Source organism: Coregonus clupeaformis, unplaced genomic scaffold (assembly GCF_020615455.1).
Source record: "Coregonus clupeaformis isolate EN_2021a unplaced genomic scaffold, ASM2061545v1 scaf1397, whole genome shotgun sequence".
NCBI lineage: Eukaryota > Metazoa > Chordata > Actinopteri > Salmoniformes > Salmonidae > Coregonus > Coregonus clupeaformis.
Window position 1 is genome coordinate 3,154 of NW_025534851.1, and position 26,919 is coordinate 30,072.

The 26,919-nt window shown below is 42.4% G+C and overlaps 2 protein-coding genes across 11 annotated transcripts; one reads left to right on the plus strand and one right to left on the minus strand.

The window, feature by feature from the left end:
* The first annotated feature begins 404 nt into the window (after positions 1–404).
* On the plus strand, positions 405–22,367 carry LOC121583039 (troponin T, fast skeletal muscle isoforms). 10 transcript variants are annotated; one of them, XM_041899248.2, is made up of 16 exons: positions 405–550; positions 4,273–4,311; positions 4,655–4,668; positions 6,034–6,042; positions 7,482–7,589; positions 11,209–11,226; positions 11,663–11,683; positions 12,360–12,378; positions 12,761–12,800; positions 12,959–13,075; positions 13,491–13,568; positions 13,679–13,792; positions 15,156–15,268; positions 15,505–15,595; positions 19,040–19,080; positions 22,038–22,367. In XM_041899248.2, exons 2-16 carry the CDS (start codon positions 4,292–4,294, stop codon positions 22,072–22,074), a joined length of 840 nt encoding a protein of 279 aa, XP_041755182.1. In that variant the 5' UTR covers positions 405–550; positions 4,273–4,291; the 3' UTR covers positions 22,075–22,367. The 10 variants fall into 10 exon arrangements, with proteins under 10 accessions (XP_041755182.1, XP_041755184.1, XP_041755183.1 ...); XM_041899250.2 differs by lacking the exon at positions 11,663–11,683; XM_041899249.2 differs by lacking the exon at positions 6,034–6,042.
* A 908-nt stretch (positions 22,368–23,275) lies between these two features.
* On the minus strand, positions 23,276–25,379 carry LOC121583041 (myoblast determination protein 1 homolog 1). The gene is made up of 3 exons (XM_041899258.2): positions 24,644–25,379; positions 24,411–24,489; positions 23,276–24,102 (listed from the first exon to the last, which is right to left on the minus strand). The coding sequence occupies exons 1-3, from the start codon at positions 25,157–25,159 to the stop codon at positions 23,867–23,869; spliced, it is 831 nt and encodes a 276-aa protein (XP_041755192.1). The 5' UTR covers positions 25,160–25,379; the 3' UTR covers positions 23,276–23,866.
* Positions 25,380–26,919: the final 1,540 nt, after the last annotated feature.

A 26,919-nucleotide genomic window follows, 5' to 3' on the forward strand; every position in this document is an offset into this window, starting at 1 on the left:
ACTGACGGACTGATGGACTGACTGACTGACTGACTGACTGACGGACTGACTGACGGACTGGACTGACTGACTGACTGACTGACTGACTGACTGAGTGTGAGCTGTATTCCTGCTGGTAGAACACACAGGGGACATTGTCCACATTCCAAGCCGCTGACGTGTAACCCTCCGAACTCCAGCAGGTTATGCTCAATAGGATCGTCATTACTTGTACACACCCTATCCCCCGCTCAGATCAGTTCTGCTTCTGCTCACGACAAATATAGCACCAGGCACATCTCAGCTGCTCCTTTCCAGAACCAGAACCCCACTCCTTCTCTTATCCCCCCCCAAACCTTCATTCATCTCCTTATTGAGGGGCCGGGTGTTAAGATGCCGCAGGCCCCCCTCAGCTCCCCTACCTCACACTGTCAGACCCCAGCCAATGGGCAGCTTCAGAAGATCAAATATCACTATAACACAAGGACTTATTCACTGAGAAGAGTTTGCAGAACCCTTACAGCCTGTCTCCCCATCGCCAGGGAGTCTCACTTCTTTCAACTCTTCTGAGGTAAGAAATCAAGAAAGATAGACAACGGTTGGAGGAACACAACATTTCCCCTTTTAAGAGTGATTGATTCCTGTGTTTAGAGTAAATTCCTGTCGTTATAGAGGGTTTGTTAATATTATTGGCCAGGTAGGTGTCACTGATACAGAGAGACAGACAGAGATGGAGAAAGAGACAGTGATTTACCAGTCCAGGAAGAAGACGTGGTCTCTCCCAATGTCACAGTAGATTTACGATAGGAGAATCTATAGCCTGCTAACCTATGGAACTGAAACGAACTGCTGGTTGTAATCTAAGCTGCTCTAGCCAGACTGCAGGGGACACCTGAGCCCGGATGTTGGACTGTGGGACACGTCTCACGATTGCAAAACATGTCAAACATCTCTAAGTTTACTCTCTAAGTTTACGTGCAGCACTGTAAACAGTCTGGAAAACTGAAATAGATAAGTTTCTCGTGTTTGGAGTTTGGTTGTATGTGGTTTCTAAGACAACAATTTTCATTAGACAACGGTAAATTGACCAAAAGGGAAAATAGATTGAATCAATGCTTTTCTAGATACAGAGAGATAAATACAATACTTGTTTTCAAGGTGTTTTATGTGTGTTTTGTGTAATTGAAAACTTTCGTGGACAATCCCTGGATGCTAAATCAAATCAAACTGTATTTGTCACTTGATTCGTGAACAACAGGTGTAGACTAACAGTGAAATGCTTTACTTACCGGCTCTACAATGTAGAGAGAAAAAAGAGAAATAACAGAAAAGTAATAACACAAAGAATAAATACACAACGAGTAACGATAACTTGGCTATATACACGGGGTACCAGTACTGAGTCCATGTGCAGGGGTACGAGGTAATAACTTGGCTATATACACTGAGTAACAGTACCAAGTCCATGTGCAGGGGTACGAGGTAATAACTTGGCTATATGCACTGGGTAACAGTACCGAGTCCATGTGCAGGGGTACGAGGTAATAACTTGGCTATATACAGTATAAGGGGTACCAGTACCGAGTCCATGTACAGGGGTACGAGGTAATAACTTGGCTATATACACGGGGTACCAGTACCGAGTCCATGTGCAGGGGTACGAGGTAATCGAGGTTGATATGTACATATATACTCAGGGATAAAGTAACAAGGCAACAGGATAGATAATAAACAGTAACAGCAACTTGTCTGATGAGTCAAAAGAGTTAGTGCCAAAAGGGTCAATGCAGATAGTCCAGGTAGCTATTTAACTAACTATTTAGCAGTGTGTGTGGACCATGATAATTCCTTAGTGATGTGGACACCGAGGAACTTGAAGCTCTCAACCCGCTCCACTACAGCCCCGTCGATGTGGATGGGGGCGTGCTCGGCCCTGTAGTCCACGATCAGCTCCTTTGTCTTGCTGACATTTAGGGAGAGGTTGTTGTCCTGGCACCACACTGCCAGGTCTCTGACCTCCCTATAGGCTGTCTCATCGTCGTCGGTGATCAGGCCAACCTCTGTTGTGTCGTCAGCAAACTTAATGATGGTGTTGGAGTCGTGCTTGGCCACGCAGCTGTGGGTGAACAGGGAGTACAGGAGGGGACTAAGCATGCACCCCTGAGGGGCCCCCGTGTTGAGGATCAGCGTGGCAGATGTGTTGTTGCCTATCCTTACCACCTGGGGGCGGCCCGTCAGGAAGTCCAGGATCCAGTTGCAGAGGGAGGTGTTTAGTCCCAGGGTCCTTAGCTTAGTGATGAGCTTTGTTGGCACTATGGTGTTGAACGCTGAGCTGTAGTCAAATGAACAGCATTCTCACCTAGGTGTTCCTCTTGTCCAGGTGGGAGAGGGCAGTGTGGAGTGCAATAGAGATTGTGTCGTCTGTGGATCTGTTGGGGCGGTGTGCGAATTGGAGTGGGTCCAGGGTGTCTGGTATGATGATGTTGACGTGAGCCATGAAAAAGCCTTTCAAAGCATTTCATGGTTAAAGATGTGAGATAGTCATTTTACCATTGCTATAGAACAGTACAGTGCATTCTATCAGTTAAAACAGCTATGGCGATACAGCTGGACTGGGTGTTCTATACACTGAGTGTTATGGGTCACTGGTTACATCCATTGTCTCATTGTCCTGTTGCCAGACCATAATCTCCTAAACTCCCCAGGCGTTGTTCTCTCCAACCAAAGGATTTACAAACTGCTCCCCTTAATTGTACCGCAGCACCGTGCCAGTATTAGCAATGACAATGGCGGCTCAGTGGTGAACAGCTGATAATACGTTGACAGTCACAATGCCTGCTGGGAGTACAGCTAAATGCTAAAGGGTAATACTGGACACCCCTGTGGTATCCCCCAATACTCTGTAACCTTCTCAGGCTTCTCACACAACCCAAGGAAGTCTTCAGACGGGTGCACGTACACACGGGCACGAACACACATACACATGCACATACGTGCACGCCACACACACGCACACACTCCATTTTCTCATATGTACATACAGTATTTAAAAAAAAAAATGTTCCTTATAAACAAAGGATAGATTTTCAACTAAATGTTTTTCTATTGTTTTAGTGTTTGTCTGGTGGATGTTCATCCTCATCAACCAGTCTTTTATATCACAAGTTAACCAAACCGACCACAAAGGGTCATCAGAATTGTCTTTTCTAACCTAACAAATCAGGAAGGATCCTCAGATTTCTCTTTACCATCATCACTCATTCCTTCTTTGTTGTGATGAATGACCATGATGCCCAGATATGGAGGAGAGGAGAGGGGGATTAGGGAGCTATGTAGACAGAGAAGGTCTCAGCTGAGGCTGGGTAATACGATCCTGATGGACTAAGCCTGAAAGACATCTTCAGCTGTGCTGGACCACTAGGTGTGAAAGAACCCCCTTAGGACACTTTATATATATATCCGAAGGATTAGAAACGAGAGTTCTTCCATGTATAGGCTTCAAAGATACGAAGGCGGAGGAGGAGGTATGTTTGCTAGTCGTGTGTACTAGATCATACTAAGTTGTCCTTTCAGTGCACCTTTGGAAAGTGACCTACAAATAATATCAAAAGTTGTTGGAAGGGGCCTTCCGAGTGGCGCAGGGGTCTAAGGCACTGCATCGCAGTGCTTGAGGCATCACTACAACCCCGGGTTCGATCCCGGGCTGTGTCACAGCCGGCCGTGACCGGGAGACCCATGAGGCGGCGCACAATTGGCCTAGCGTCGTCCGGGTTAGGGGAGGGTTTTGCCGGGGGGCTTTACTTGGCTCATCGCGCTCTAGCGACTCCTTGTGGCAGGCCAGGCGCCTGCAAGCTGACTTCGGTCACCAGCTGGACTGTGTTTCCTCCGACACATTGGTGAGAAGAACAAAAAAAAGTGTACTTCTTCCCTTTAGGGCCACCGTAATGAACACTAGACTACATCACATTTCCCTTTAGGGTCCCCGTAATGAACACTAGACTACATCACATTTCCCTTTAGGGTCACCCCGTAATGAACACTAGCCTACATCACTTTTTAAGTAGCTCACAGAGTATTTGATAACCCCATACATGTTGTATGACGTAGCATTGGCTACATGCGCCTAAATATAGTAGCCAGATTTGACCAAAGGGAATATTTTAGATATTGCATACCTTCCAGGAACACCAGATGACATGTGCAATGCACAAGCTGCTCTTGAAACGCCTCTCTCTCTATCCTACAATAACAAAATAAAAACCTGTAAAAGTATCTTCCCTACCTTTCTTCCAGGTGTGGGTCCACTGTCACCATGTCTGACACTGAGGAAGTGTAAGTATTCCCATTTTATGATTCAGGATTTCATTTCCTTGTCAGGCCCATTAGCTACCGAATTATTTACAAGTGGGACTAAATAAATATATTTGCATTTTGGTGTGCTATCAGTGGGACTGTGACATTTACTACCTGACCTCTAGTATCTTGTTGGTAAATACTTGTAATTGGAGTGAAACAGGATAGGCACATGAGGTTTATTTTGCGGTAACATTAAAATGTTTCAAATAATTGATGTCGGAATGGAGATTTAAATTACCGCAGAGAGTTGTTGGCCCTTTATAACACTAAGTGAAATGGGCCTATTGATGCTAACCGTGTGCTGTTTTTAATTTTTCAGTGATCAGATCGAGGGTAAGTGTAACAATAACTATTAAAATATACTATTACTTTAATGATCAGTGACGTGTGTCTCCACATTTAAACAAGGTGGAGCTGAAGTCTTCTGTATTGCAGCATCCTTTATTCCTAGAGCTGAGTCTCCCCCAACTGGATTCATGAAGAACAGACATATTATTTATATTCTCAACCAGTCTGTCCTCAACTCTATGTTTAGTTTATAATAATTTAATAACACCGTTGTTAAGCCTGAACTCTTCCTTACTTTTACACTGTATATCAGTACTTTTCTTTTAACCTTCTAAAAGGGTTAAAGTCTGTCTATTTCTGTACAGGTTTGGCTTGACTCGTTGAAAGATAATGTCTATGTTATCAAAATGTGTTCTTTTGAATGTGATGTAATGATTCGCTTTGAGTTTCAAGTACATATTTTCAGGCAATGCGGTCTGCAACACAGGCCGATTGGTCAGCATTTCATTCTAGCAAATGTATTTTACCTTTGATGTTAGACAATTGTCTCTTGCCATTTCGTCATTCTCATCCTGAAAGTATGTCTTAAAATCATAAACTGGTATACTGTCCTCCTAGACTGGATACAGTCCTAGATTATAGTATACTGTCCTCCTAGACTGGATACAGCCCTAGATGATAGTATACTGTCCTGTCCTCCTAGACTGGATACAGCCCTAGATGATGGTATACTGTCCTCCAAGACTGGATACAGCCGATAGTCTGTCCTCCTAGACTGGATACAGCCCTAGATGATGGTATACTGTCCTGTCCTCCTAGACTGGATACAGCCCTAGATGTTGGTATACTGTCCTGTCCTCCTAGACTGGATACAGCCCTAGATGACGGTATACTGTCCTGTCCTCCTAGACTGGATACATCCCTAGATTATGGTATACTGTCCTGTCCTCCTAGACTGGATACAGCCCTAGATGTTGGTATACTCTGTCCTTAACGAAACCTAGTTGTATACTGTCCTCCTAGACTGGATACAGCCCTAGATGTTGACTGTTGTCTAGACTGGGTATACTGTCCTGTCCTCCTAGACTGGATACAGCCCTAGATGACGGTATACTGTCCTGTCCTCCTAGACTGGATACAGCCCTAGATGACGGTATACTGTCCTGTCCTCCTAGACTGGATACATCCCTAGATTATGGTATACTGTCCTGTCCTCCTAGACTGGATACAGCCCTAGATTATGGTATACTGTCCTGTCCAGTATGTATGATCAGCGTGTATGTATGATCAGCGTGATTCTGACTTGACCTGAGACATGGCTGTAGACTCTTATAAAGGATTGGACCAATTTATGAACTAAGAAATGACTTGTGTTTTTGTTTCATCATACTTATTTTGCGGAAACTGAAGACGAGGAAGGTAAAAAAAAAAAACAACAACAGACAGTTTGGTTTCTACGCCTTTTCCACTATTACTAATCTGTCGACTCTTACCATTAATCTGAAATGTGTTTGACAACGCCTGCTTTGCGAGTTTTTTTAATAGATTATTTGTGTGACTCAATATATTATTAGTAATTAACACGCGCTTTTACTTACCCTCAAATATCTGTAATGTGGAGCTCATAAAATCTTAACTTAGCTGGAAAGCTAGCTAGCTTTGTGTGAAATCAGACTCAATATACATCTGTTTTCACACAACAAAGCAAGCTTTTTTACCTTCTAGCCATTCAGTGGTGCGCTCTGCTTCTCTGTGATACCTTAGTAAGCACATTCCAGTATCCAGCCCCACATAATGACACCCCCTACTGCCTTCCCTGTGTGGGTGAGCCTTGTGTACCAGTTGGTCACGTGGAATTGAAAACCTCTTGCGTTGTTTGTCCGGTGATCAACTGAATTCCCTAGATAATAAAGTCTGTCATTGTTGATCAAGCGTTTGTGCATTTTCTCACAAAATGCCTGCTTGCTTATCATTTATCATAATCAGGTTTGCTTTACCTGTGCTTAATCACGTTTGATTTGTCAAACTGCTTGTCAAACACTTCTTAAAGGGTGACAGTTCTTACTTAGTGGCTTTTTAGTGATTTTCAACAACTCAGAGAATAAGGAAAAATGTGATTGGGCAATAAGGAATTCCAAATTCTTTGGCATATGACACGTTTTCAACCTCAGGTATCTCCGGTATGCAGAAAACCATCAATCATTCATAACCTATCATGTCACTCCTTCTCAATCTACCCATCGTTCTCCATCCTTCTCTCTTCTCTCCTCCCCCTTTCTGTTCTTCTCAGCATCGCTGCTCGCTGCACCCACTCCAGCAGGACAGTACTGTCCCTCTCCTCTCTTCTCTTCTCTCCTCCCCCTTTCTGTTCTTCTCAGCATCACTGCTCGCTGCACCCACTCCAGCAGGACAGTACTGTCCCTCTCCTCTCTTCTCTCCTCTCCCCCTTTCTGTTCTTCTCAGCATCACTGCTCGCTGCACCCACTCCAGCAGGACAGTACTGTCCCTCTCCTCTCTTCTCTTCTCTCCTCCCTCTGTTTCTGTTCTTCTCAGCATCAGCTGCACCCACTCCAGCAGGACAGTACTGTCCCTCTCCTCTCTTCTCTTCTCTCCTCCCCCTTTCTGTTCTTCTCAGCATCACTGCTCGCTGCACCCACTCCAGCAGGACAGTACTGTCCCTCTCCTCTCTTCTCGCATCCCTCCTCCTTTAACTGAAGCAATCTCATTTCGTCCTATAAACTAACCGATTCTCTCTCCTCCTTCACGCGTCCATAAACAAACCTCTAACCCCTCTCTCTCTCCGAACCCCCCCCTTCCTCCTCCTGGTTTCTCGCTGCATGCTGCGTGCTCTGCCTTAGCCCAGGAAGAGGTAGTAGAGGTAGAGGTAGCCCCAGAGGCAGCCCCAGAGGAGGAGGCAGAACCCGAGCCTGAGCCTGAGGAGGAGGAGCAGGTGGTAGAGGAGGAAGGTATGTGGCGTAGGATATTCGTTCTTCCTTCCCATGTGCAACCACACCTGTCCCCAGGTAGACGTAGATGAGACCCACTAATACAGTATATAGTCCCTCCTGATAGTAACCCCCCCCCCCCCCCCCCCCCCCCCACCTCGAACCCTAAAGCACTAATGTTAACTGTTGAGCTGTTGGAGGTACTTCCTCTTCATAACTGCCCGCTATGAAGAAAGCATACCTCTATCGTCTACATCAGGGGTGTCAAACATACGACCCGCGGGCCGGATCCCCTGTGAGCTGATTCAATGGGAGTGGTTTGAGAACCTGGGGGGGATACTGAACATGGCCCCCGGGGCAAAATGAGTTTGACACCCCTGGTCTACGTACTGTATATGCATAGTCTAGTATGTGTATTAGTACTGTATATCCATAGTCTAGTATGTATATTAGTACTGTATATCCATAGTCTAGTATGTATATTAGTACTGTATATCCATAGTCTAGTATGTATATTAGTACTGTATATCCATAGTCTAGTATGTATATTAGTACTGTGTATCCATAGTCTAGTATGTATATTAGTACTGTATATCCATAGTCTAGTATGTATATTAGTACTGTATATGCATAGTCTAGTATGTATATTAGTACTGTATATGCATAGTCTAGTATGTATATTAGTACTGTATATGCATAGTCTAGTATGTATATTAGTACTGTATATCCATAGTCTAGTATGTGTATTAGTACTGTATATGCATAGTCTAGTATGTATATTAGTACTGTATATGCATAGTCTAGTCTGTATATTAGTACTGTATATGCATAGTCTAGTTTGTGTATTAGTACTGTATATCCATAGTCTAGTATGTATATTAGTACTGTATATCCATAGTCTAGTATGTATATTAGTACTATATATCCATAGTCTAGTATGTGTATTAGTACTGTATATGCATAGTCTAGTATGTATATTAGTACTGTATATCCATAGTCTAGTATGTGTATTAGTACTGTATATGCATAGTCTAGTATGTATATTAGTACTGTATATGCATAGTCTAGTATGTGTATTAGTACTGTATATGCATAGTCTAGTATGTATATTAGTACTGTATATCCATAGTCTAGTATGTATATTAGTACTGTATATCCATAGTCTAGTATGTATATTAGTACTGTATATCCATAGTCTAGTATGTATATTAGTACTGTATATCCATAGTGTAGTATGTATATTAGTACTGTATATGCATAGTCTAGTATGTATATTAGTACTGTATATCCATAGTCTAGTATGTATATTAGTACTGTATATCCATAGTCTAGTATGTATATTAGTACTGTATATCCATAGTCTAGTATGTATATTAGTACTGTATATGCATAGTCTAGTATGTATATTAGTACTATATATCCATAGTCTAGTATGTATATTAGTACTGTATATCCATAGTCTAGTATGTATATTAGTACTATATATCCATAGTCTAGTATGTATATTAGTACTGTATATCCATAGTCTAGTATGTATATTAGTACTGTATATCCATAGTCTAGTATGTATATAAGTACTGTATATCCATAGTCTAGTATGTGTATTAGTACTGTATATGCATAGTCTAGTATGTATATTAGTACTGTATATGCATAGTCTAGTATGTATATTAGTACTGTATATCCATAGTCTAGTATGTGTATTAGTACTGTATATGCATAGTCTAGTATGTGTATTAGTTATAGCTACAGTACCTGTTCATGTACTTTCTCAAAGCACCCCTCTTACTTACTGAGTGGCTTTCGCTGCTTCCTCTCAAAATGCTTCTTTAATATCACTGATCATGATCCATCCCACATCCACCCCTAGGCCCTAGCCCCTCTGCACGTGGAGATCTGACCTGTACCTAGACGGTGGTAGGGGGCTAGAGGTCAATGAGGAATGTGACGTTAGATGCTGCAGATGCATTGTGCTAGTAGACTAATAGATGCTATAGTCCTACATGAGTATATTCTACTAAGCTAGTAAGGGTGCTAGTAACTAAAGCTAAACCAATGACTGCTATCTTCCATAGTTACTGTATCACCTCACTGGGAGCTGCTCTCTTCCATAGTTACTGTATCACCTCACTGGGAGCTGCTCTCTTCCATAGTTACTGTATCACCTCACTGGGAGCTGCTCTCTTCCTTAGTTACTGTATCACCTCACTGGGAGCTGCTCTCTTCCATGGTTACTGTATCACCTCACTGGGAGCTGCTATCTTCCATAGTTACTGTATCACCTCACTGGGAGCTGCTCTCTTCCATGGTTACTGTATCACCTCACTGGGAGCTGCTCTCTTCCATAGTTACTGTATCACCTCACTGGGAGCTGCTCTCTTCCATAGTTACTGTATCACCTCACTGGGAGCTGCTCTCTTCCATAGTTACTGTATCACCTCACTGGGAGCTGCTCTCTTCCATAGTTACTGTATCACCTCACTGGGAGCTGCTCTCTTCCATAGTTACTGTTTCACCTCACTGGGAGCTGCTATCTTCCATAGTTACTGTATCACCTCACTGGGAGCTGCTATCTTCCATAGTTACTGTATCACCTCACTGGGAGCTGCTATCTTCCATAGTTACTGTATCACCTCACTGGGAGCTGCTATCTGATTATAACTGATTATTATATTTAATCCTGCTCCAAAGTAACCTGATTATTATATTTTAATCCTGCTCCAAAGTAACCTGATTATTATATTTTAATCCTGCTCCAAAGTAACCTGATTATTATATTTTAATCCTGCTCCAAAATAACCTGATTATTATATTTTAATCCTGCTCCAAAGTAACCTGATTATTATATTTTAATCCTGCTCCAAAGTAACCTGATTATTATATTTTAATCCTGCTCCAAAGTAACCTGATTATTATCTTTCAATCCTGCTCCAAAATAACCTGATGACTTTATGTGGATTAAGGTCTTCTTTTCATCCAGCTCTGTTGCTCTTCCTAAATCATCCTCATTTCACCATGACAGAGATGATGTTCAGGAAGTAGTCCCCCACTCCATAATGCTCATTGTACTGGGCTTGTCATTACCATAATGGCGTGGATGAAGGATGACGTTTCTTCATGTAAAGGATCTTTCTTTGCCCCTTTTGAGATCTTGTATGAAAAGCTTATTTTACAAGACTATAAAGGAATGATAAAGGAATTGTGTAGAACGTTGATGACCGTTAAGAACTTTTTAGCTCTCACATTGGGGTGTTATTTAATGTTATACTGTATATCAATTATATATTATTATAATCAATATTCATATTCACCTGTTTTCTTGAACTGTACTTCTTGCCACATTTACTCTAATTTATGATGTATTGCACTGTCCATAAACACCTCAATTTGGGTGAATGAATGCTCTGCAAAGCTGTGCGTAGGAAACTGAATGTGCAGTAAATGTGCTAGCAGGCACCAGGGTTGCAAACTTCTGGAAACTTTCACAAAGTTTCCAGGTTTTTTAAAGAAATCCCATTGGAAGATTTCCGGAAGTGTCCAGAATTTTCCAACCCCAGCAGGCACCGACAGCTTATGTACAGTATATATCACTGATCCTGATATCTATTCTGCTCTCGCTTTGGACGCTTGCTGCATGCAGAGGCCTATGAAGAGGAAGGTATGTGTATTCAAGTTCTTAAATTGTATGTGTACTTCTGATTGGACAGACTGCACTGTGTCAGTCTCCTCTCTCCGTTCAGGAGGTTTGTGGTATCTCAAGACTGGAGAAAGAGACGCTGTCCATGTGTCCATGTGCTCCAGCAGCAAAATACTGCCCAAATCTTTTCTCCTGTTAAAATATCTCCCCCCCATACTCCCAACAAATTAATGAAAGTCAAGGCCTGAGTAAATATCGGAACCAAGAACCAAATCTCGCGTGAATAGTCTATTCACGCGAAACTACAGCCTGAGTGGCCTATATCAGAAGTGTCAGCAAACAGACTTGTTGTGACAGCGTGAGAACAGGGTGAAGGGATATGAAACGCTGCAGTGACTCCTATGTTCATGTCTGCTCTGTCTGCTTCTCTTTCTGCACGACATTTCTGCCAAATCAGCGGAGGAGGGAGAACAAGATGGTAGTTTGTACTTCTCTGTTGCTTTGCTTGTGTTTTTCTACCTGTTTGAGTGTGAAGGTCAAGCCGAAAATCTAATCACAATGTCAAAAGATGTTTCGGTACTTATTGACGATTCATTGTAATTTCTGACTTAATTATATGTATTTCTACCACCAACTTGACTTTTGGAATAGAATTAACATGTATCATCCAAGTACAGAATTCAGTCTTGGATTGTAGAAAGAGTCTAATTCAGTAGTTAGTTGCAATTTTCTCTCTAGGTTTTAGAAAATAATTGAACTCATAAATAGCATAGAGATTCTACACAGTAAATAGTAAGATATTGCTCTTGTCCTACTTATCCTTATAATCATGTCTGTTATTATACGTTAGACAACTTTATTTCACTAACACATACCAAATTAACATTGTGCATTTGAAAGTAAGACCTACAAACGGTTTACTTTCCTACAATAATAATAATAATGTGTTATTATTTTATAAGTTAAAAGTAGCCTGAAACTGCAGCCCAAAGACGTAACACGAAGTGTGTTCGACACGGATATGTCCCCTTGATTAACTGAGCCCCCCATTTCGGTCTGTTGCTTGAGATCCCTTGTCACTGTCTATCTGCTGTATGTGATATCTCTAACGCTGTAATATATTCTTCCCCCTTTACGATGTTCTTACTGAACAGAGGAGAAGCCCAAGTTCAAGTGAGTATCCAACATTCATGTCAAACCAACCAGTTTAAGCTGTGTATGTGTGTCCATCAGGGTCGGGGTCAATTCAGTCAATTCAGGAAGTAAACTGAAATTCCAATTCTAATTGTCCTAATTGAAAAGCAAGGGAAGGAGGAATTGAACGAATTGAAATTGCTTGGAATTTTAGTTTACTTGGGGAATTGACTGAATTGAAAATGGAATTGACCCGGAAGTCCGGAACCCTGGCGTCCATGTGTTTGTAACCCTGTAGCTTGTATGCTAAATGTTTTATAGGGACATAACCAATAGTGGTAGCGCCAGAACCCAGTAAATATTGCTGTGTTGTCCTAAAGCGTTAGACACTACTTACGTGGCATCTTTTGACATTCCATAGAGTCCCTAAGGTCCCTGATGGCGAGAAGGTGGACTTTGACGTAAGTGCACTTTAAATCGTTTCTCCTTAATCTTGTTTCTTGAACTAAAACATCTTTTTTTTTTTCAAGTGATCCCTGGCCAAGAAAGCAGCCGTTTAGGTCTGGTACAGTGATACTAAACTGGAGATAATCTTTCTCTAACGTTGTGGTTCTAACAGGACCTCCATAAGAAGCGTCAGAACAAAGACCTGGTTGAGCTGCAGGGGCTGATCGACGTCCACTTTGAGAACAGGAAGAAGGAGGAGGAGGAGCTTATTGCCCTCAAGTCCAGAATTGTGAGCTATTATTACCTGGCATTTACTGCTGTAAATATAGGTGTAAATACCAGGGTTGGGGTCAACCAGGGTTGGGGTCAACAGGAAGTACTCTGCAATTACAATTACAATTCTCTTCAATTCTTTTCAATGAGGAACATTTGGAATTTGAGTCGGAATTTGGTTTCTGGTTTCTGAATTGACTGGAATTGAAATGGAGTTGACCCCAACCCTGGTAGAACCAGGTGTAATACAGGAGTAGAAACTATATTTGACTTGAGGAATGGAGCCCAAACTAATACAGTAAACCATGTTTTCTGGTGGCAGACCTGTAAACAACCTATCCCTTAGCCCAAGCAACAAGGTTACAGTAAACCATGCCTTCTGGTGGCAGACCTGTAAACAACTGTGTATGTGGTTTGTCCTCTCCTCTCAGGAGAAACGTAGGTCAGAGAGGGCCGAGATCCAGAGGGTACGCACTGAGAAGGACAAGGAACGCCAGGCCAGACGTGAGGTCTGTAGCCTACACTCCCCAAGCAAACACATGACACTCAACATGTCATTTAGTTGTTTTTTTTTTACCAACATGGGGTTTAAACGTGGGTGTCCTGGTTGCTTGTACAGGAGGAGAGGCTGAAGAAGGAGGAGATGGATCAAAAGAGGAAGGCTGATGACGATGCTAAGAAGAAGTCAGCTCTGTCCAACATGGGCTCCAGCTATAGCAGCTCACTGCAGAAGGTAAGGTGACCGCCACGCACTATGCTAAACACAGATCCAGGGCCTCTCAAAATCCACCTTGTTTCCTACATATAGAGTGCTACCTTGTTCCCTACATACAGAGCACACTACTTTGCAAAACATGGACCTATCTGCATCACAGCCAACCTGCTCTTCTGGAAACACTTTTTAAGGTTTTTAGCGGATGCTTTAGTCCTGGTTGGTTCCATGAAATGATACGCATCATATAACAGTATTTGAAAATATGACAGAAAGACATCACATGATTCAAGTTACAGATTGTGTGTAATTACAAGCTGTAGCTCTGAACCTCTTGCTCAACACAGATCTTGGGCGAAATCTGAAATGGCGATCTATTTCCTATTGGCCCCCTATTTCTCATCCTGAATTGAATTCCGTTGTTCTATCGATCGCTCCATACATCTGTCTGAACCTGCCATCCTATAAGTCAATGGTGCTGACGTCAAAATGACGTGATTCATGATTCGTGTAGGCCGGCTCTGGCCCAACCCATCGGTTTCCGGGACCAATCAGAACGGTCAGAACGTGTTCGCTTTCTCAAAGAGTCGGGGAGGAAAGCCAATCCAGACTCATCATGGAGAAGAAACATTAGTGGGCGTGGAGTTGGGCCTGAGTGATGTGAATGGGTAGCCAGGCTATCTTTCCTATGTAGTAGTGGGGGCGGAGTTGGGCCTGAGTGATGTAGATGGGTAGCCAGGCTATCTTTCCTATGTAGTAGTGGGGGTGGAGTTGGGCCTGAGTGATGTAGATGGGTAGCCAGGCTATCTTTCCTATGTAGTAGTGGGGGCGGAGTTGGGCCTGAGTGATGTAGATGGGTAGCCAGGCTATCTTTCCTATGTAGTAGTGGGGGTGGAGTTGGGCCTGAGTGATGTAGATGGGTAGCCAGGCTATCTTTCCTATGTAGTAGTGGGGGTGGAGTTGGGCCTGAGTGATGTAGATGGGTAGCCAGGCTATCTTTCCTATGTAGTAGTGGGGGCGGCGTTGGGCCTGAGTGATGTAGATGGGTAGCCAGGCTATCTTTCCTATGTAGTAGTGGGGGTGGAGTTGGGCCTGAGTGATGTAGATGGGTAACCAGGCTATCTTTCCTATGTAGTAGTGGGGGTGGAGTTGGGCCTGAGTGATGTAGATGGGTAGCCAGGCTATCTTTCTGGATGGGTAGCCAGGCTATCTTTCTGGATGGATAGCCAGGCTATCTTTCTGGATGGGTAGCCAGGCTCTTTCTGGATGGGTAGCCAGGCTATCTTTCCTCTGTAGAGCACTACTGATACAGTACAACTTTCGCATTTCATCTAATGACTATTTGTGTCTCTGAACCTGTTGCTGTTGCTCTGTCACCCCCCAGGCTGACACTAAGAGAGGAGGTAAGAAGCAGACTGAGAGAGAGAAGAAGAAGAAGATCCTGGCGGAGAGACGCAAGCCTCTCAACATCGACCATCTGAACGAGGACAAGCTGAAGTAAGATATCAGTTTCGGTGGGAGTGTGAATATATTTGTTTCTGTGTTAGTAAGGAGGGGGGCGTGAACCTGAACAGTTTGGCATAGATGTAGAGCAGCCAGGAGGTTCCTTGGAGACATCACTCGACTATGAGAATACTCTATTGCCGATTGTCATTTTTCATATCACAGAAATGTGCCGTTTTTTTTACCAAACCTCCTTAATGTTTTGCTCTTCACCATTTGCCCCTTTGCAGGGAGAAGGCTAAGGATCTGTGGGAATGGATGCACCAACTGGAGTCTGAAAAGTATGAACACATTGAGAAACTCAAGAGGCAGAAGTATGAGGTGAGGGCTTACATTTTTACATTTACATCCGATGCGCTTCTTCCACAGAGATACTATGCGAAATTACCATTGTTATACATTAGGGTTGGAGTCAATTCACTTTTCAATCAAGTCCAACAACAACATGTTTTAGATTTTTTTCCCCCCACAGAATTTAAAGGGGCAATCTGTAGTAGCTACATAGACTACAATACCAAAAGTATGTGGACACCTGCTCGTCCAACATCTCATTCCAAAATCATGGGCATTAATATGGAGTTGGTCCCCCCTTTGCTGCTATAACAGCCTCTACTCTTCTGGGGAAGGCTTTCCACTAGATGTTGGAACATTGCTGCTGGGACTTGCTTCCATTCAGCCAAAAGATAATTAGTGAGGTCGGGCACTGATGTTGGGCGATTAGGCCTGGCTCGCAGTCGGCGTTCCAATTCATCCCAAAGGTGTTCGATGGGGTTGATGTCAGGGCTCTGTGCGGGCAAGTCAAGTTCTTCCACACCGATCTCACAAACCATTTCTGAATGGCCCTATTACAACCTACACTGTATGTGTTGTACTGTATGTGTTGTACTGTATGTGTTGTACTGTATGTGTTGTACTGTATGTGTTGTGATAATTGCGTTGTTTGCTATTAGTTCATGTGCCTTGCGACCCTGATATATAGGCCTAAAGGCCGAGACAATAAGAAGACAGTGGCAGAATAAATTCAACCACACCTTTGTTTCATCACAAAACCAGATAGCAACCTCTGTCCTGCAGAAGTCCACGACGCATATTGCATGTACAGTAACAGACAGTTACATGACCTACAGCATGGTCAAGCAAGGTAATGTTTCCGACATTTTCGGACCTCTAAACTATTGATTTTGAACCACAGAGAGTTACCGCAAGTTGCAAAGAAAACGGGAGCTGCCTCCACTATTCAAGCACCATTTCAACTTCAACATTTCGAATTGAAGGAAAATTATGAAACACAGAGAGATGAAAGATAAATTAGTTTATGTTTTTTTGTTTGTTCGTTTTTTAATTTGGGGGAAGCCTAGCTTCCCTTGGCGTCCATGAACACACGCCACTGCATGGAATGTAGGTCTACGTTGAACACCACACATTGGCTGCTACTGTAGGTTAAATGATAGAACAGCTAGTTCCGTGTTAAAATGTTATGGAACCTATTTTCTCTATTGTTTTTGATGGTAGGACACTCTGGTAGGTCTACATTATGATCAAATAGCCACAGTAGCCTACTTGGCCACTGTTAAAACTGTAACTTAAAGCGGGTACAGCCTCAGTGTTCACAGTAAACGCGCCCTGGAAGTTGCACAGGTTTGCGCTCAGCAGACCTGAAATTTGCCCAGTGCCGGAACATTGGGCAGGAGAACGCTGGGTTATTGTTATAATAATTATAATAATTATAATCTAAATGGATCGGGGTCAATTCAATTTTGAATTTAGTCAATTCATGAAGTAAATTTAAATTAAAGTAGCAATCAGCATTTGAAACAATAACACGCCATTTAGCAGACGCTTTTATCCAAAGCGACTTACAGTCATGTGCGCATACATTTTTACGTATGGGTGGTCCCGGGGATCGAACCCACTACCCTGGCGTTACAAGCGCCATGCTCTACCAATGGAGCTACAGAGGAGCACTCACCAAAGCATATTCCCGCCCCTTTTTGTGTAAAAATCTGTGCTATTGTGCTCTTAGTTATTTTGATCGACCACTGATTTATAATCAGAGGGTAAACGTTTCCTCTCATTCTGTAAAGAAGTACCTGACGGTTGAAAACCATGTTTCAGGCAAAAAACTAGTTATTACTAAGATGATCAGGCTAATTTAGGGTCAGTTTCCCGGACACATGTAACTGGAGATTCTCAATTGATCTTGCTTTTTAGGCTAGGACTGGGCTTAATCTGTGTCTGGTAAACCGGCCCTTATAGTTACATCAGTGGTAGGTAGATTCACCAGATAGAGACAAAGGGGTTTAACCCCTTCTGCTCTGATGTCCTCCAGGTCAACACTATGTATGAGAGGGGAGGAGCTAAGTCGATTGAGTAGTAAATAAAGACATGCTCCAAGGACAGGCCCTGGGTCAGTCGCAGCCACAGAGCCGCAGCCAGGGCTTAAAGAGCGCAGGGTCTAAAGACAGGTCCTGGGTCTGCTAAAGACAGGTCCTGGGTCTGCAACAGACAGGTCCTGGGTCTGCAACAGACAGGTCCTGGGTCTGCAACAGACAGGTCCTGGGTCTGCAGGCTCTGGATGCTTTAGAAGGACAGTGGAAAACAAAACCCCAACGGGGGGCTGCAGTGTCTGCCCTCAGGTGAAAGGGGACAGGTCAAAGGTTAATAGTCAGAGGGTGAGGTGAAAATGAATGAGTTGGTGTCTCCAAAATGGCACCTTATTCCCTTCAAATGTACAGTGCACCACTTTTAGCAAGAGCCAAAAGGCCAAATGTGGTGCCCTATATAGGACTAGGGTGTCATTTCAGATTGGGACCTGAAGTCAATTAAACAGGTGCTGCTTGGGAATTGTAGTACCCCTCTGCTTCAGATCAGGGTGGCTTGCTGCTGCCTGAAGATAAGTGGGTGTTGCTGTGTCAGTCTGAGGGTCTCTTCCAGTCGGTCCTCTCTTCGTCCCACGGAGAGTAAGAGCTTCTTGCTGAGGCTGTGTGGAGATGCAGCCTCGCCACTGACCTCCTCCACTGCCTTTCTTGTGTTCTCTGTTGTCCCGTTTGCCTTGTGTTGTCCCGTTTGCCTTGTACTGTCCCGTTTGCCTTGTACTGTCCCGTTTGCCTTGTGTTGTCCCGTTTGCCTTGTATTGTCCCGTTTGCCTTGTACTGTCCCGTTTGCCTTGTACTCCCATTGAGCTGGAGCATCAAGAGGCAGAACACACAACGCTGACAACCTGTATGGACAGAAAGAGATCAGGAACAATACAAAAAGAAAGCTACAAGTTTGGCTGTCACTACATTTTTAAAAAGCTACTTTGCCCCTTAGGGCCCCTGTATTCAACATATGACTTCATATTTAATGCACAGGAGGTTGGTGGCACCTTAATTGGGGAGGACGGGCTCGTGGTAACTGCTGAAATGGTTTCCATGGTTTCCATGTGTTTGATGCCATTCCATTCGCTCCGTTCCGGCCATTATTATTTTTGAGTCGTCCTCCCCTCAGAAGCCTCCTGGGATTTAATGACATCAGATCAACTACAACACCTGTGAAGACATTGACTGAGCCGATCCAGTCACTAGTATTCATTAGTGCTGTAGTGGGTACACGTGTGTTAGAGTGCTCTTGGTTGCCCACCTCAGCCCAACAGGTCGTTGCAACAGGACTGCTGCTGTCTCTTTAAAGGTGTCACTAATGACCCAGAGGTCAGGGGTCAAATGTAACGGCCCCCCCTGGTAACTGCTTCTGATTGGTTTAAACACGCTTGTGTGTTGTTTTCAGGTCATCTCTCTCAGAAATCGTATTGATGAGCTGCAGAAACAGTAAGTACTGCCTCCCACTCCCTCAGCATTCCTTCCTCTCCCAGTCATTGGTGGTCGCGTCCCAAAACGGCACCCCATTCCCTATATAGTGCACTACTTTTGACAAGGGCCCAATAGGGTTCTGGTCAAAAGTAGTGCACTACATAGGGAATAGGGTGCCGATAGGGAATAGGGGGCCATTTGGGACAAAACTACTCCTCAGAGACAGACAGCATGATAATCTGATCTGATGCATTTCCTATATAACGAATAATGAAATGATTTGTCATAACATCTTAATTCTGGTCTGAGTTAGAAGAGAGCTTGACAAATAGTTGTGTTGGTCAACACATAAGGCTCACGTCTGCAACACTAAGGCATGGCTGTTCCACTAAGAAGCACACAAAATGTCCTTAGAACAGGGTTAACAAGGCGGACATTTTGTTTTTGCAAAAAAGGTAGGCCGTTGCAAAACACTGAAGTGACGTTGCTTACAATACTAGCCAATAATGAGTGACTTACCTTCGACCATACCAGAGGAGAGGTATTTAACAACATTTCCCTATGGCGGTTCCATCACATTATCATCATCATGTGATGCAACAGAGAGAAGTACTGTAAGGTCCACATCAGAATCATAGTTCTATACAGTATGGCTCTGGTCCACATGCTTTGCGTTGTTGTTGTCCGTGTACTGTAAGGGCTGCTTCAGAGACAAAGGAAGTGAGGCTCAACAGGATAATATGTCAATAGGAAGTGAGGCTCAACAGTATAATATGTCAATAGGAAGTGAGGCTCAACAGATAATATGTCAATAGGAAGTGAGGATCAACAGTATAATATGTCAATAGGAAGTGAGGCTCAACAGATAATATGTCAATAGGAAGTGAGAATCAACAGCATTATATGTCAATAGGAAGTGAGGCTCAACAGATAATATGTCAATAGGAAGTGAGGCTCAACAGTATAATATGTCAATAGGAAGTGAGGCTCAACAGTATAATATGTCAATAGGAAGTGAGGCTCAACAGATAATATGTCAATAGGAAGTGAGGCTCAACAGTATAATATGTCAATAGGAAGTGAGACTCAACAGTATAATATGTCAATAGGAAGTGAGGCTCAACAGATAATATGTCAATAGGAAGTGAGGCTCAACAGATAATATGTCAATAGGAAGTGAGGCTCAACAGATAATATGTCAATAGGAAGTGAGGCTCAACAGATAATATGTCAATAGGAAGTGAGGCTCAACAGCATTATATGTCAATAGGAAGTGAGGCTCAACAGATAATATGTCAATAGGAAGTGAGGATCAACAGATAATATGTCAATAGGAAGTGAGACTCAACAGTATAATATGTCAATAGGAAGTGAGACTCAACAGTATAATATGTCAATAGGAAGTGAGGCTCAACAGATAATATGTCAATAGGAAGTGAGGCTCAACAGCATTATATGTCAATAGGAAGTGAGGCTCAACAGATAATATGTCAATAGGAAGTGAGACTCAACAGTATAATATGTCAATAGGAAGTGAGACTCAACAGTATAATATGTCAATAGGAAGTGAGGCTCAACAGATAATATGTCAATAGGAAGTGAGGCTCAACAGATAATATGTCAATAGGAAGTGAGGCTCAACAGGATAATATGTCAATAGGAAGTGAGGATCAACAGTATAATATGTCAATAGGAAGTGAGGATCAACAGTATAATATGTCAATAGGAAGTGAGGCTCAACAGTATAATATGTCAATAGGAAGTGAGGATCAACAGTATAATATGTCAATAGGAAGTGAGGCTCAACAGGATAATATGTCAATAGGAAGTGAGGATCAACAGTATAATATGTCAATAGGAAGTGAGGATCAACAGTATAATATGTCAATAGGAAGTGAGGCTCAACAGATAATATGTCAATAGGAAGTGAGGCTCAACAGATAATATGTCAATAGGAAGTACTTTCACCACATCATACCCAGCTACTGGAAGTACAAGTGAAGCGTTGACAGTTTCACCACTTGCTCTTTTTTTGGCCCAATTATTCTTCAAGATGAATCAAAAGAGAACTAATTGCACTTAACATTGGCCTACTAAACATTGTAGCCCACATTAATTTATTGCCTCAATTTCTTTGCCGTCTGTCTGTCTGTCTGTCTGTCTGTCTGTCTGTCTGAGTCTGTGTGGATGAGTCATTTGTGGAGAACTTTCATTCTTCAAGGATGACAAATAGGCTACTTACAATATTACTGTATATTAATCTCTCTCTGACCTTGTTTGTCTCAATGGGATACATTAAATAGCTATAGTTTGCCATCTGATATAACTCAGAGGTAAGTATGGCATGGCTTGACATTGTAATGCAGCATGGGTCAGGCAACTAAATCTAAATGTGTGACTAAAACTATCTAACATTGGTCAAAATGACATCCACTGTGTTTTACAATAGCGTACTGAACATGACAATAGCATACTGAACATGACATCCAGTGTGTTTTACAATAGCATACTGAACATGACATCCACTGTGTTTTACGATAGCATACTGAACATGACATCCAGTGTGTTTTACAATAGCATACTGAACATGACATCCAGTGTGTTTTACAATAGCATACTGAACATGCCACTCTAGCTAGGATAGTTTAAAGGTAGTCCAACATTTTGATCAAATAATCAAATCAAATATAACTTATTTTTCCTTGTATGATAGGCTTATTTTCAATATGATTTACTCTCACAGTAGTAATAATGTGACCTCAGAATTAATGTTGGCCCATAGTCTATCTGGATGTTCTAATTTACACGTGGTATGTTCGCCTAAACATGGAAATAAATAATAAATACTAACTATGGTTCACCAAGGGGACTATGGCATTGGGTGCTGTTTAAAGCCAATGCTTGACACTAGAGGGCATTACCTACATAACAGAACAGGACCCCTGACGTGTGTTTGCACTGTTGGCGCATTGCAGCAGCAAGAAGGGAGCCGCAGCCCGCCGCAGAAAGTAAACTGCCCGCCCGAGAGGCCTCAGCACCGGCGTGCGTCCGCCATGCTGCCCGCATCTGTACCGGCAGGGACAACTGACTCTGCCTCTGCCCGCCACAGCCATCCAGAACCCGGCTAGACCCAACGGCATGGAACCGACAAGCTGCACTGGATGTCCTACTGTCTGCTTTCGTATTATGTGAATGATGTTGTCATAGTCGCATTCTTCTCATGTCCTGTCCTCTCACACCGGACTGCTGTTAGGTTCTCATCGTGATCTTTTTTTTTTTTTGTAAATAAAAAAAGTGCGACGCTTCATGTGTGTCTGTTGCTGTTGTGTGTTAACTGTTCGCAGCACAATAAAATACATCTTATTTACTTTAGCTTCGCGCGTTATAGTTTGGCTGGGCCTACTCTTGTGAAGTGAAGTAGCCTACCTCAGGTGGGTTTACAAGTCTTCCATGATTTCTATATTTTATTTTGAAATAATATATATTTTTCTATAATTCCAGATATCCTAAATCTATATGTTGCCTATTGATCATTTCTCTATGAGAATTTGTAAACGTAAACCTAGATGGCTATTTGTAAAAGCGTAAACCTAGATGGCTAATTGTAAAAGCGTAAACCTAGATGGCTATTTGTAAAAGCGTAAACATAGATGTAATTACCCCTGACATGGTAAAAATACTAATGGCTTTTTTAAGTAGGCTTATTCGATATAGACCTATCAGCGAAACATGTCAAAGACGAAATAAATGTTAGTAACAACCCTGCAATAATTCATCATGCATTCGATAAAAACGAATACAATTGTTGAATATATGCAACTTCTCAAAATGCCAAAAATAATATATGTTAGTTTTCGTTTAATTTTTTTACATTTAAATAATTTAGCAGAAGCTCTTATCCAGAGCTACTTTTTCTCCTTGTCTCTTTGCAATGTCGGAGTTTGAACCAGCGATCTTTCAGTTACTGGTCCAACGCTCTTAACAGCCGGGCTACCTGCTGCTGATCAATGCGTTATTTTCTTCTTGAACAATATGGATAATATGACTGATAATGTGATGTTCAAATACTGTTATTTCGGTATCAAAAGGATGTCGCCTATGATTATGAAGTTAAATCAATGATTTTAGAAATAGTAAGCCTAATATATTACATGCACAGTGGGATGTAATTTCGTAAAATAGTTCATGCAAATCAATGATAGAAAATGCAATCTATATATAAATATGTATTTATTAAAATGTGATTCACTCCGTTCTTGATATTATAAATATAAAGTTAAACGTCTGACACGTCAATCCAAGAGCAACATTAAATATGATTACATACACTTTCTGTGTGTTGTTGTTTTTTTTTTTTTTTTTGTTTTTTTGCAAAGCAGCTCTTATTTCCACATATACAAAATGGTCCTCATCTTCCGGATTCATTTATCTCAGGCGTTTCCGCCTTGCCAACTGGAAATGATCATATTACACATAATCCCTCAATGAAATTATATTGATCACAAATAGAATGGTATCCCGTTTATATGAATTCAGACTTGTACTATCTTAGAATAGCATAGGCCTACTACAGTATAAATACATTCACACACACACATTCACACACACACACACACATTATCCAATGTAGACCAAGGGTTCTTTAAGAAATTGGACACTGTCTTTCAAAGCCGGCATGGGAACTTCTTTGGTGTGTAGCCTTGTAACGACCTTTGGCAAGTCTTTGGCATTTTCTCTCCTCATAAGGAATAAAGTTGTGTTTTGAGCAATGTACAGTTACTGTATACAGTCCACCGACCCGACTTCACAACACCCGGTAGACGGTGTTTGGGTCACGCAAGGCGGGGACGCAGTTGATCGGGGACGGGATGCGAGCTCCGGTCTCACTCGCTGTGGAACCATCCCCGGGAGAACAGGGGCTGCTACCCTCGGAACCGTCCTGAACAGCGGGACAGGCAGAGGTATCCGTGGTGATGCGCTCCACGATGCTTGACAGGCAGTCCAAACTGGAAATAACAGAGTTTTTCTTGTTTCTGGAATCTGGAAATAAAATATGAGAATTAATATGAGGTTTTTATTACAAGCGTCGGGTTTTACTATTAGTTTGAACATTATGACAATAAAATCTAATCGAATTAAGTCATATAAAGTGACCACATCATAGCAAAACGAAAATGTAGTTTATTAATAATTTAATGGTTTTATTTACTTGGCCAAATATACTCCAAATTTACCGTGTAGGCCTAGTTGTTTTCCATTTTAGACTCCGGAATAATGACAAATTGTTCATCCTAATCAGTAGCTGTCAAGCTGTTTATGAGTGTTGATTACTTGGAAATAACACTTACCATTTGGTATTTCGTTGAAGTAGGTGCTATCATACTTGTTTCTCCGTCTTGGTGGACAAGGTGGGCCATTAAAATCCATCTATAAGAGAGCAATGACACCGATAAGTAAACTGAAAACAGTTAAGTGTCAACCAAAACATTACATTCAAACGCATATTTTGATCAAAATATTCATGAGTAATTAATTACTCGTGCGTAATTCTTGTGTAATTATTGACAGTTCAGTTTCTTACCATTCCGTCTGAGCAGTTGGAGCGGGGACTGGATGCATCCGAGTCCCCGCTATAGTGATCCATCACCGGGTAATAGTTGTCCTCCTGTCCGGCCCCACGAAGCAGGCCTTGGAGAGATTCAATATAGCTGATGGCATTCCGCAGGATATCCACTTTGGGCAGCCTCTGGTTGGGGTTAGTGGACGTACATCTCTTCAGTGTCTCGAAGGCGTCGTTCACCTTACTCAGTCGCCTTCTTTCCCGCATGGTAGCCGCTTTCCTGCGATCAGCATTGGTGGTCTTCCTCTTACAGGCTTTGCAGGCCCACAGGAGGCACCTGCCGGCCTGGTGGTGCCCGCTCGGTGCCCGGATGTGCTCGTCCTCTTTGTGATGGTGTTCGTCAGGCTTGAGGAGACCCAGATGAACGAGCCTCGGGTCCAGGTCCTCAAAGAACTGCATGTCGCTGGTGTTGAAGCAAGGGTCGTCGTAGAAGTCATCTGGAGAGCTGATAGGGAAAGGGATATCCGGCAACTCCATGGTAACTCTTCTGTTCTGTTCTGTTCTGCCAAAATCACAAGAGATTAGACGGAGATCACGGAAGCTGTCTTCTATTTACTAATATTTGTAGTGCGCACTTTTTTATCCAAGCACTCCGCACAAGCGTGTTCCACGGTAATGCGCAGCGGGTAATGTAAAGGGCGTTTTAGCAGCTGAAGTCTGACGTTGCCCTTGGCGGCTTGTTGATAACCACGGCTCTGGGTTGTATATAAGGAGACCTGATGCTCCAGTGGGCGTGTCTTTACCCGGACCGTTATCTGAGATTACCAATGAGCGAAGGCCTGAAGGGAGTGTCGGAAATGCCTGTCAGAAAGATCAAGAAAAACGGTTTGTTAAAACATTTTTTTTAAACAATTTAAAATCAACGTGTATAATTTTTATTCTGTTGTGATTTCTGATAGGAATATAGTTATTATGTGCAAGACATTATGAAATAGACATGGTTTTATTTTGGATGAAGTAGCCTAGTTGATAAATGTCGAACGTAGCCTAATCATTGTGAAATAGTGTACAGTTAATATGTGATTGAGGTGGGTCAGACCACATGAATTTAAGCAATTTAAAAACACACTAGATGGGCTTTCATTTATCGTTCCCTAAACCTGATCATTTCTATGCATTTTGCATTTTTTGTGTGGATTCCCGTCACACACAAGAAACAAAAGTGATTTTCCATTAATCATTGCTATTCCCTTTGGTTTACAGGCCAGCTACTTTCATGGTTTCTCTTGGAATATAACACAGGGATTGACTCATCACTGTTTGAATGGGAGTGCAAGATGTTCCGTTAGTCAATCAGTCATTTCCAACAACCGACGGACGGTAGATCGCGGTGAAGAGACGACGATCTTACCCCATGGAGAAGGACAGGCTAAGGCCAAAAACACAACCACAACCTCACTCACTGTTATAGTTCAATAATTAATTGATAAAGTTTGATCAAATATATTTTTGAGCAGAGCATTTATCGTGTTTTCTTCTCACCAACATTGTATTGAATGTTAGGACCACACATTTGTGGCCTGTGAAGTCAGTACTGTAAATGAGCAAATCATTGTTTTATTTGATCAATTTATTCGATTTTTGTCGATTTTGTACTGCACTATTAATCATCATGATATTAATGGAAATGTGTTAATGAAAACGAAAAGGGTGCCTTTTTATTTGCGAAGTGGTCCCATTTGGATGCGAAACGAGTCGATATAAATGTGCTTAATTCGGGGGGAAACTACGTTTTTGACAGTAAAAAATTAAACGAATCGAAATGTCATACTCCAAATATAGGTTACAGACTAGTTACATCTGGAGGAAATGAACTGATGCAGAAAGACAGATCTGTCATTTGTCCTGTCTGTCCTCTCCCCTGTTGAGTGTCAAAGGGTCAATTAGTCCTTTGATCTGGTGATGAGGGGCACACCAGATCCACTGGTTGGCATCTTCACTCTCCTATCCCAAGAGATCGCTCACTTCTCCGGTGTTGGCTGTCCAATGGGCCTGCTGGGATATTCTACACAGAGAGACTACACAAAGCTCCATGCTGTACTATGGACACTATCAAGGATATTGTAAAACCAGACAGTCACAAATAAAATAAATTACAAAATCATGATGGTTAACAAATTAATGAAAGGGACATGAGTTATCAGATTGTGTCTGTCGCCATGGTTATCTGATCAGTTATCAGACTGTCTGTCTCCATGGTTATCTGATCAGTTATCAGACTGTCTGTCGCCATGGTT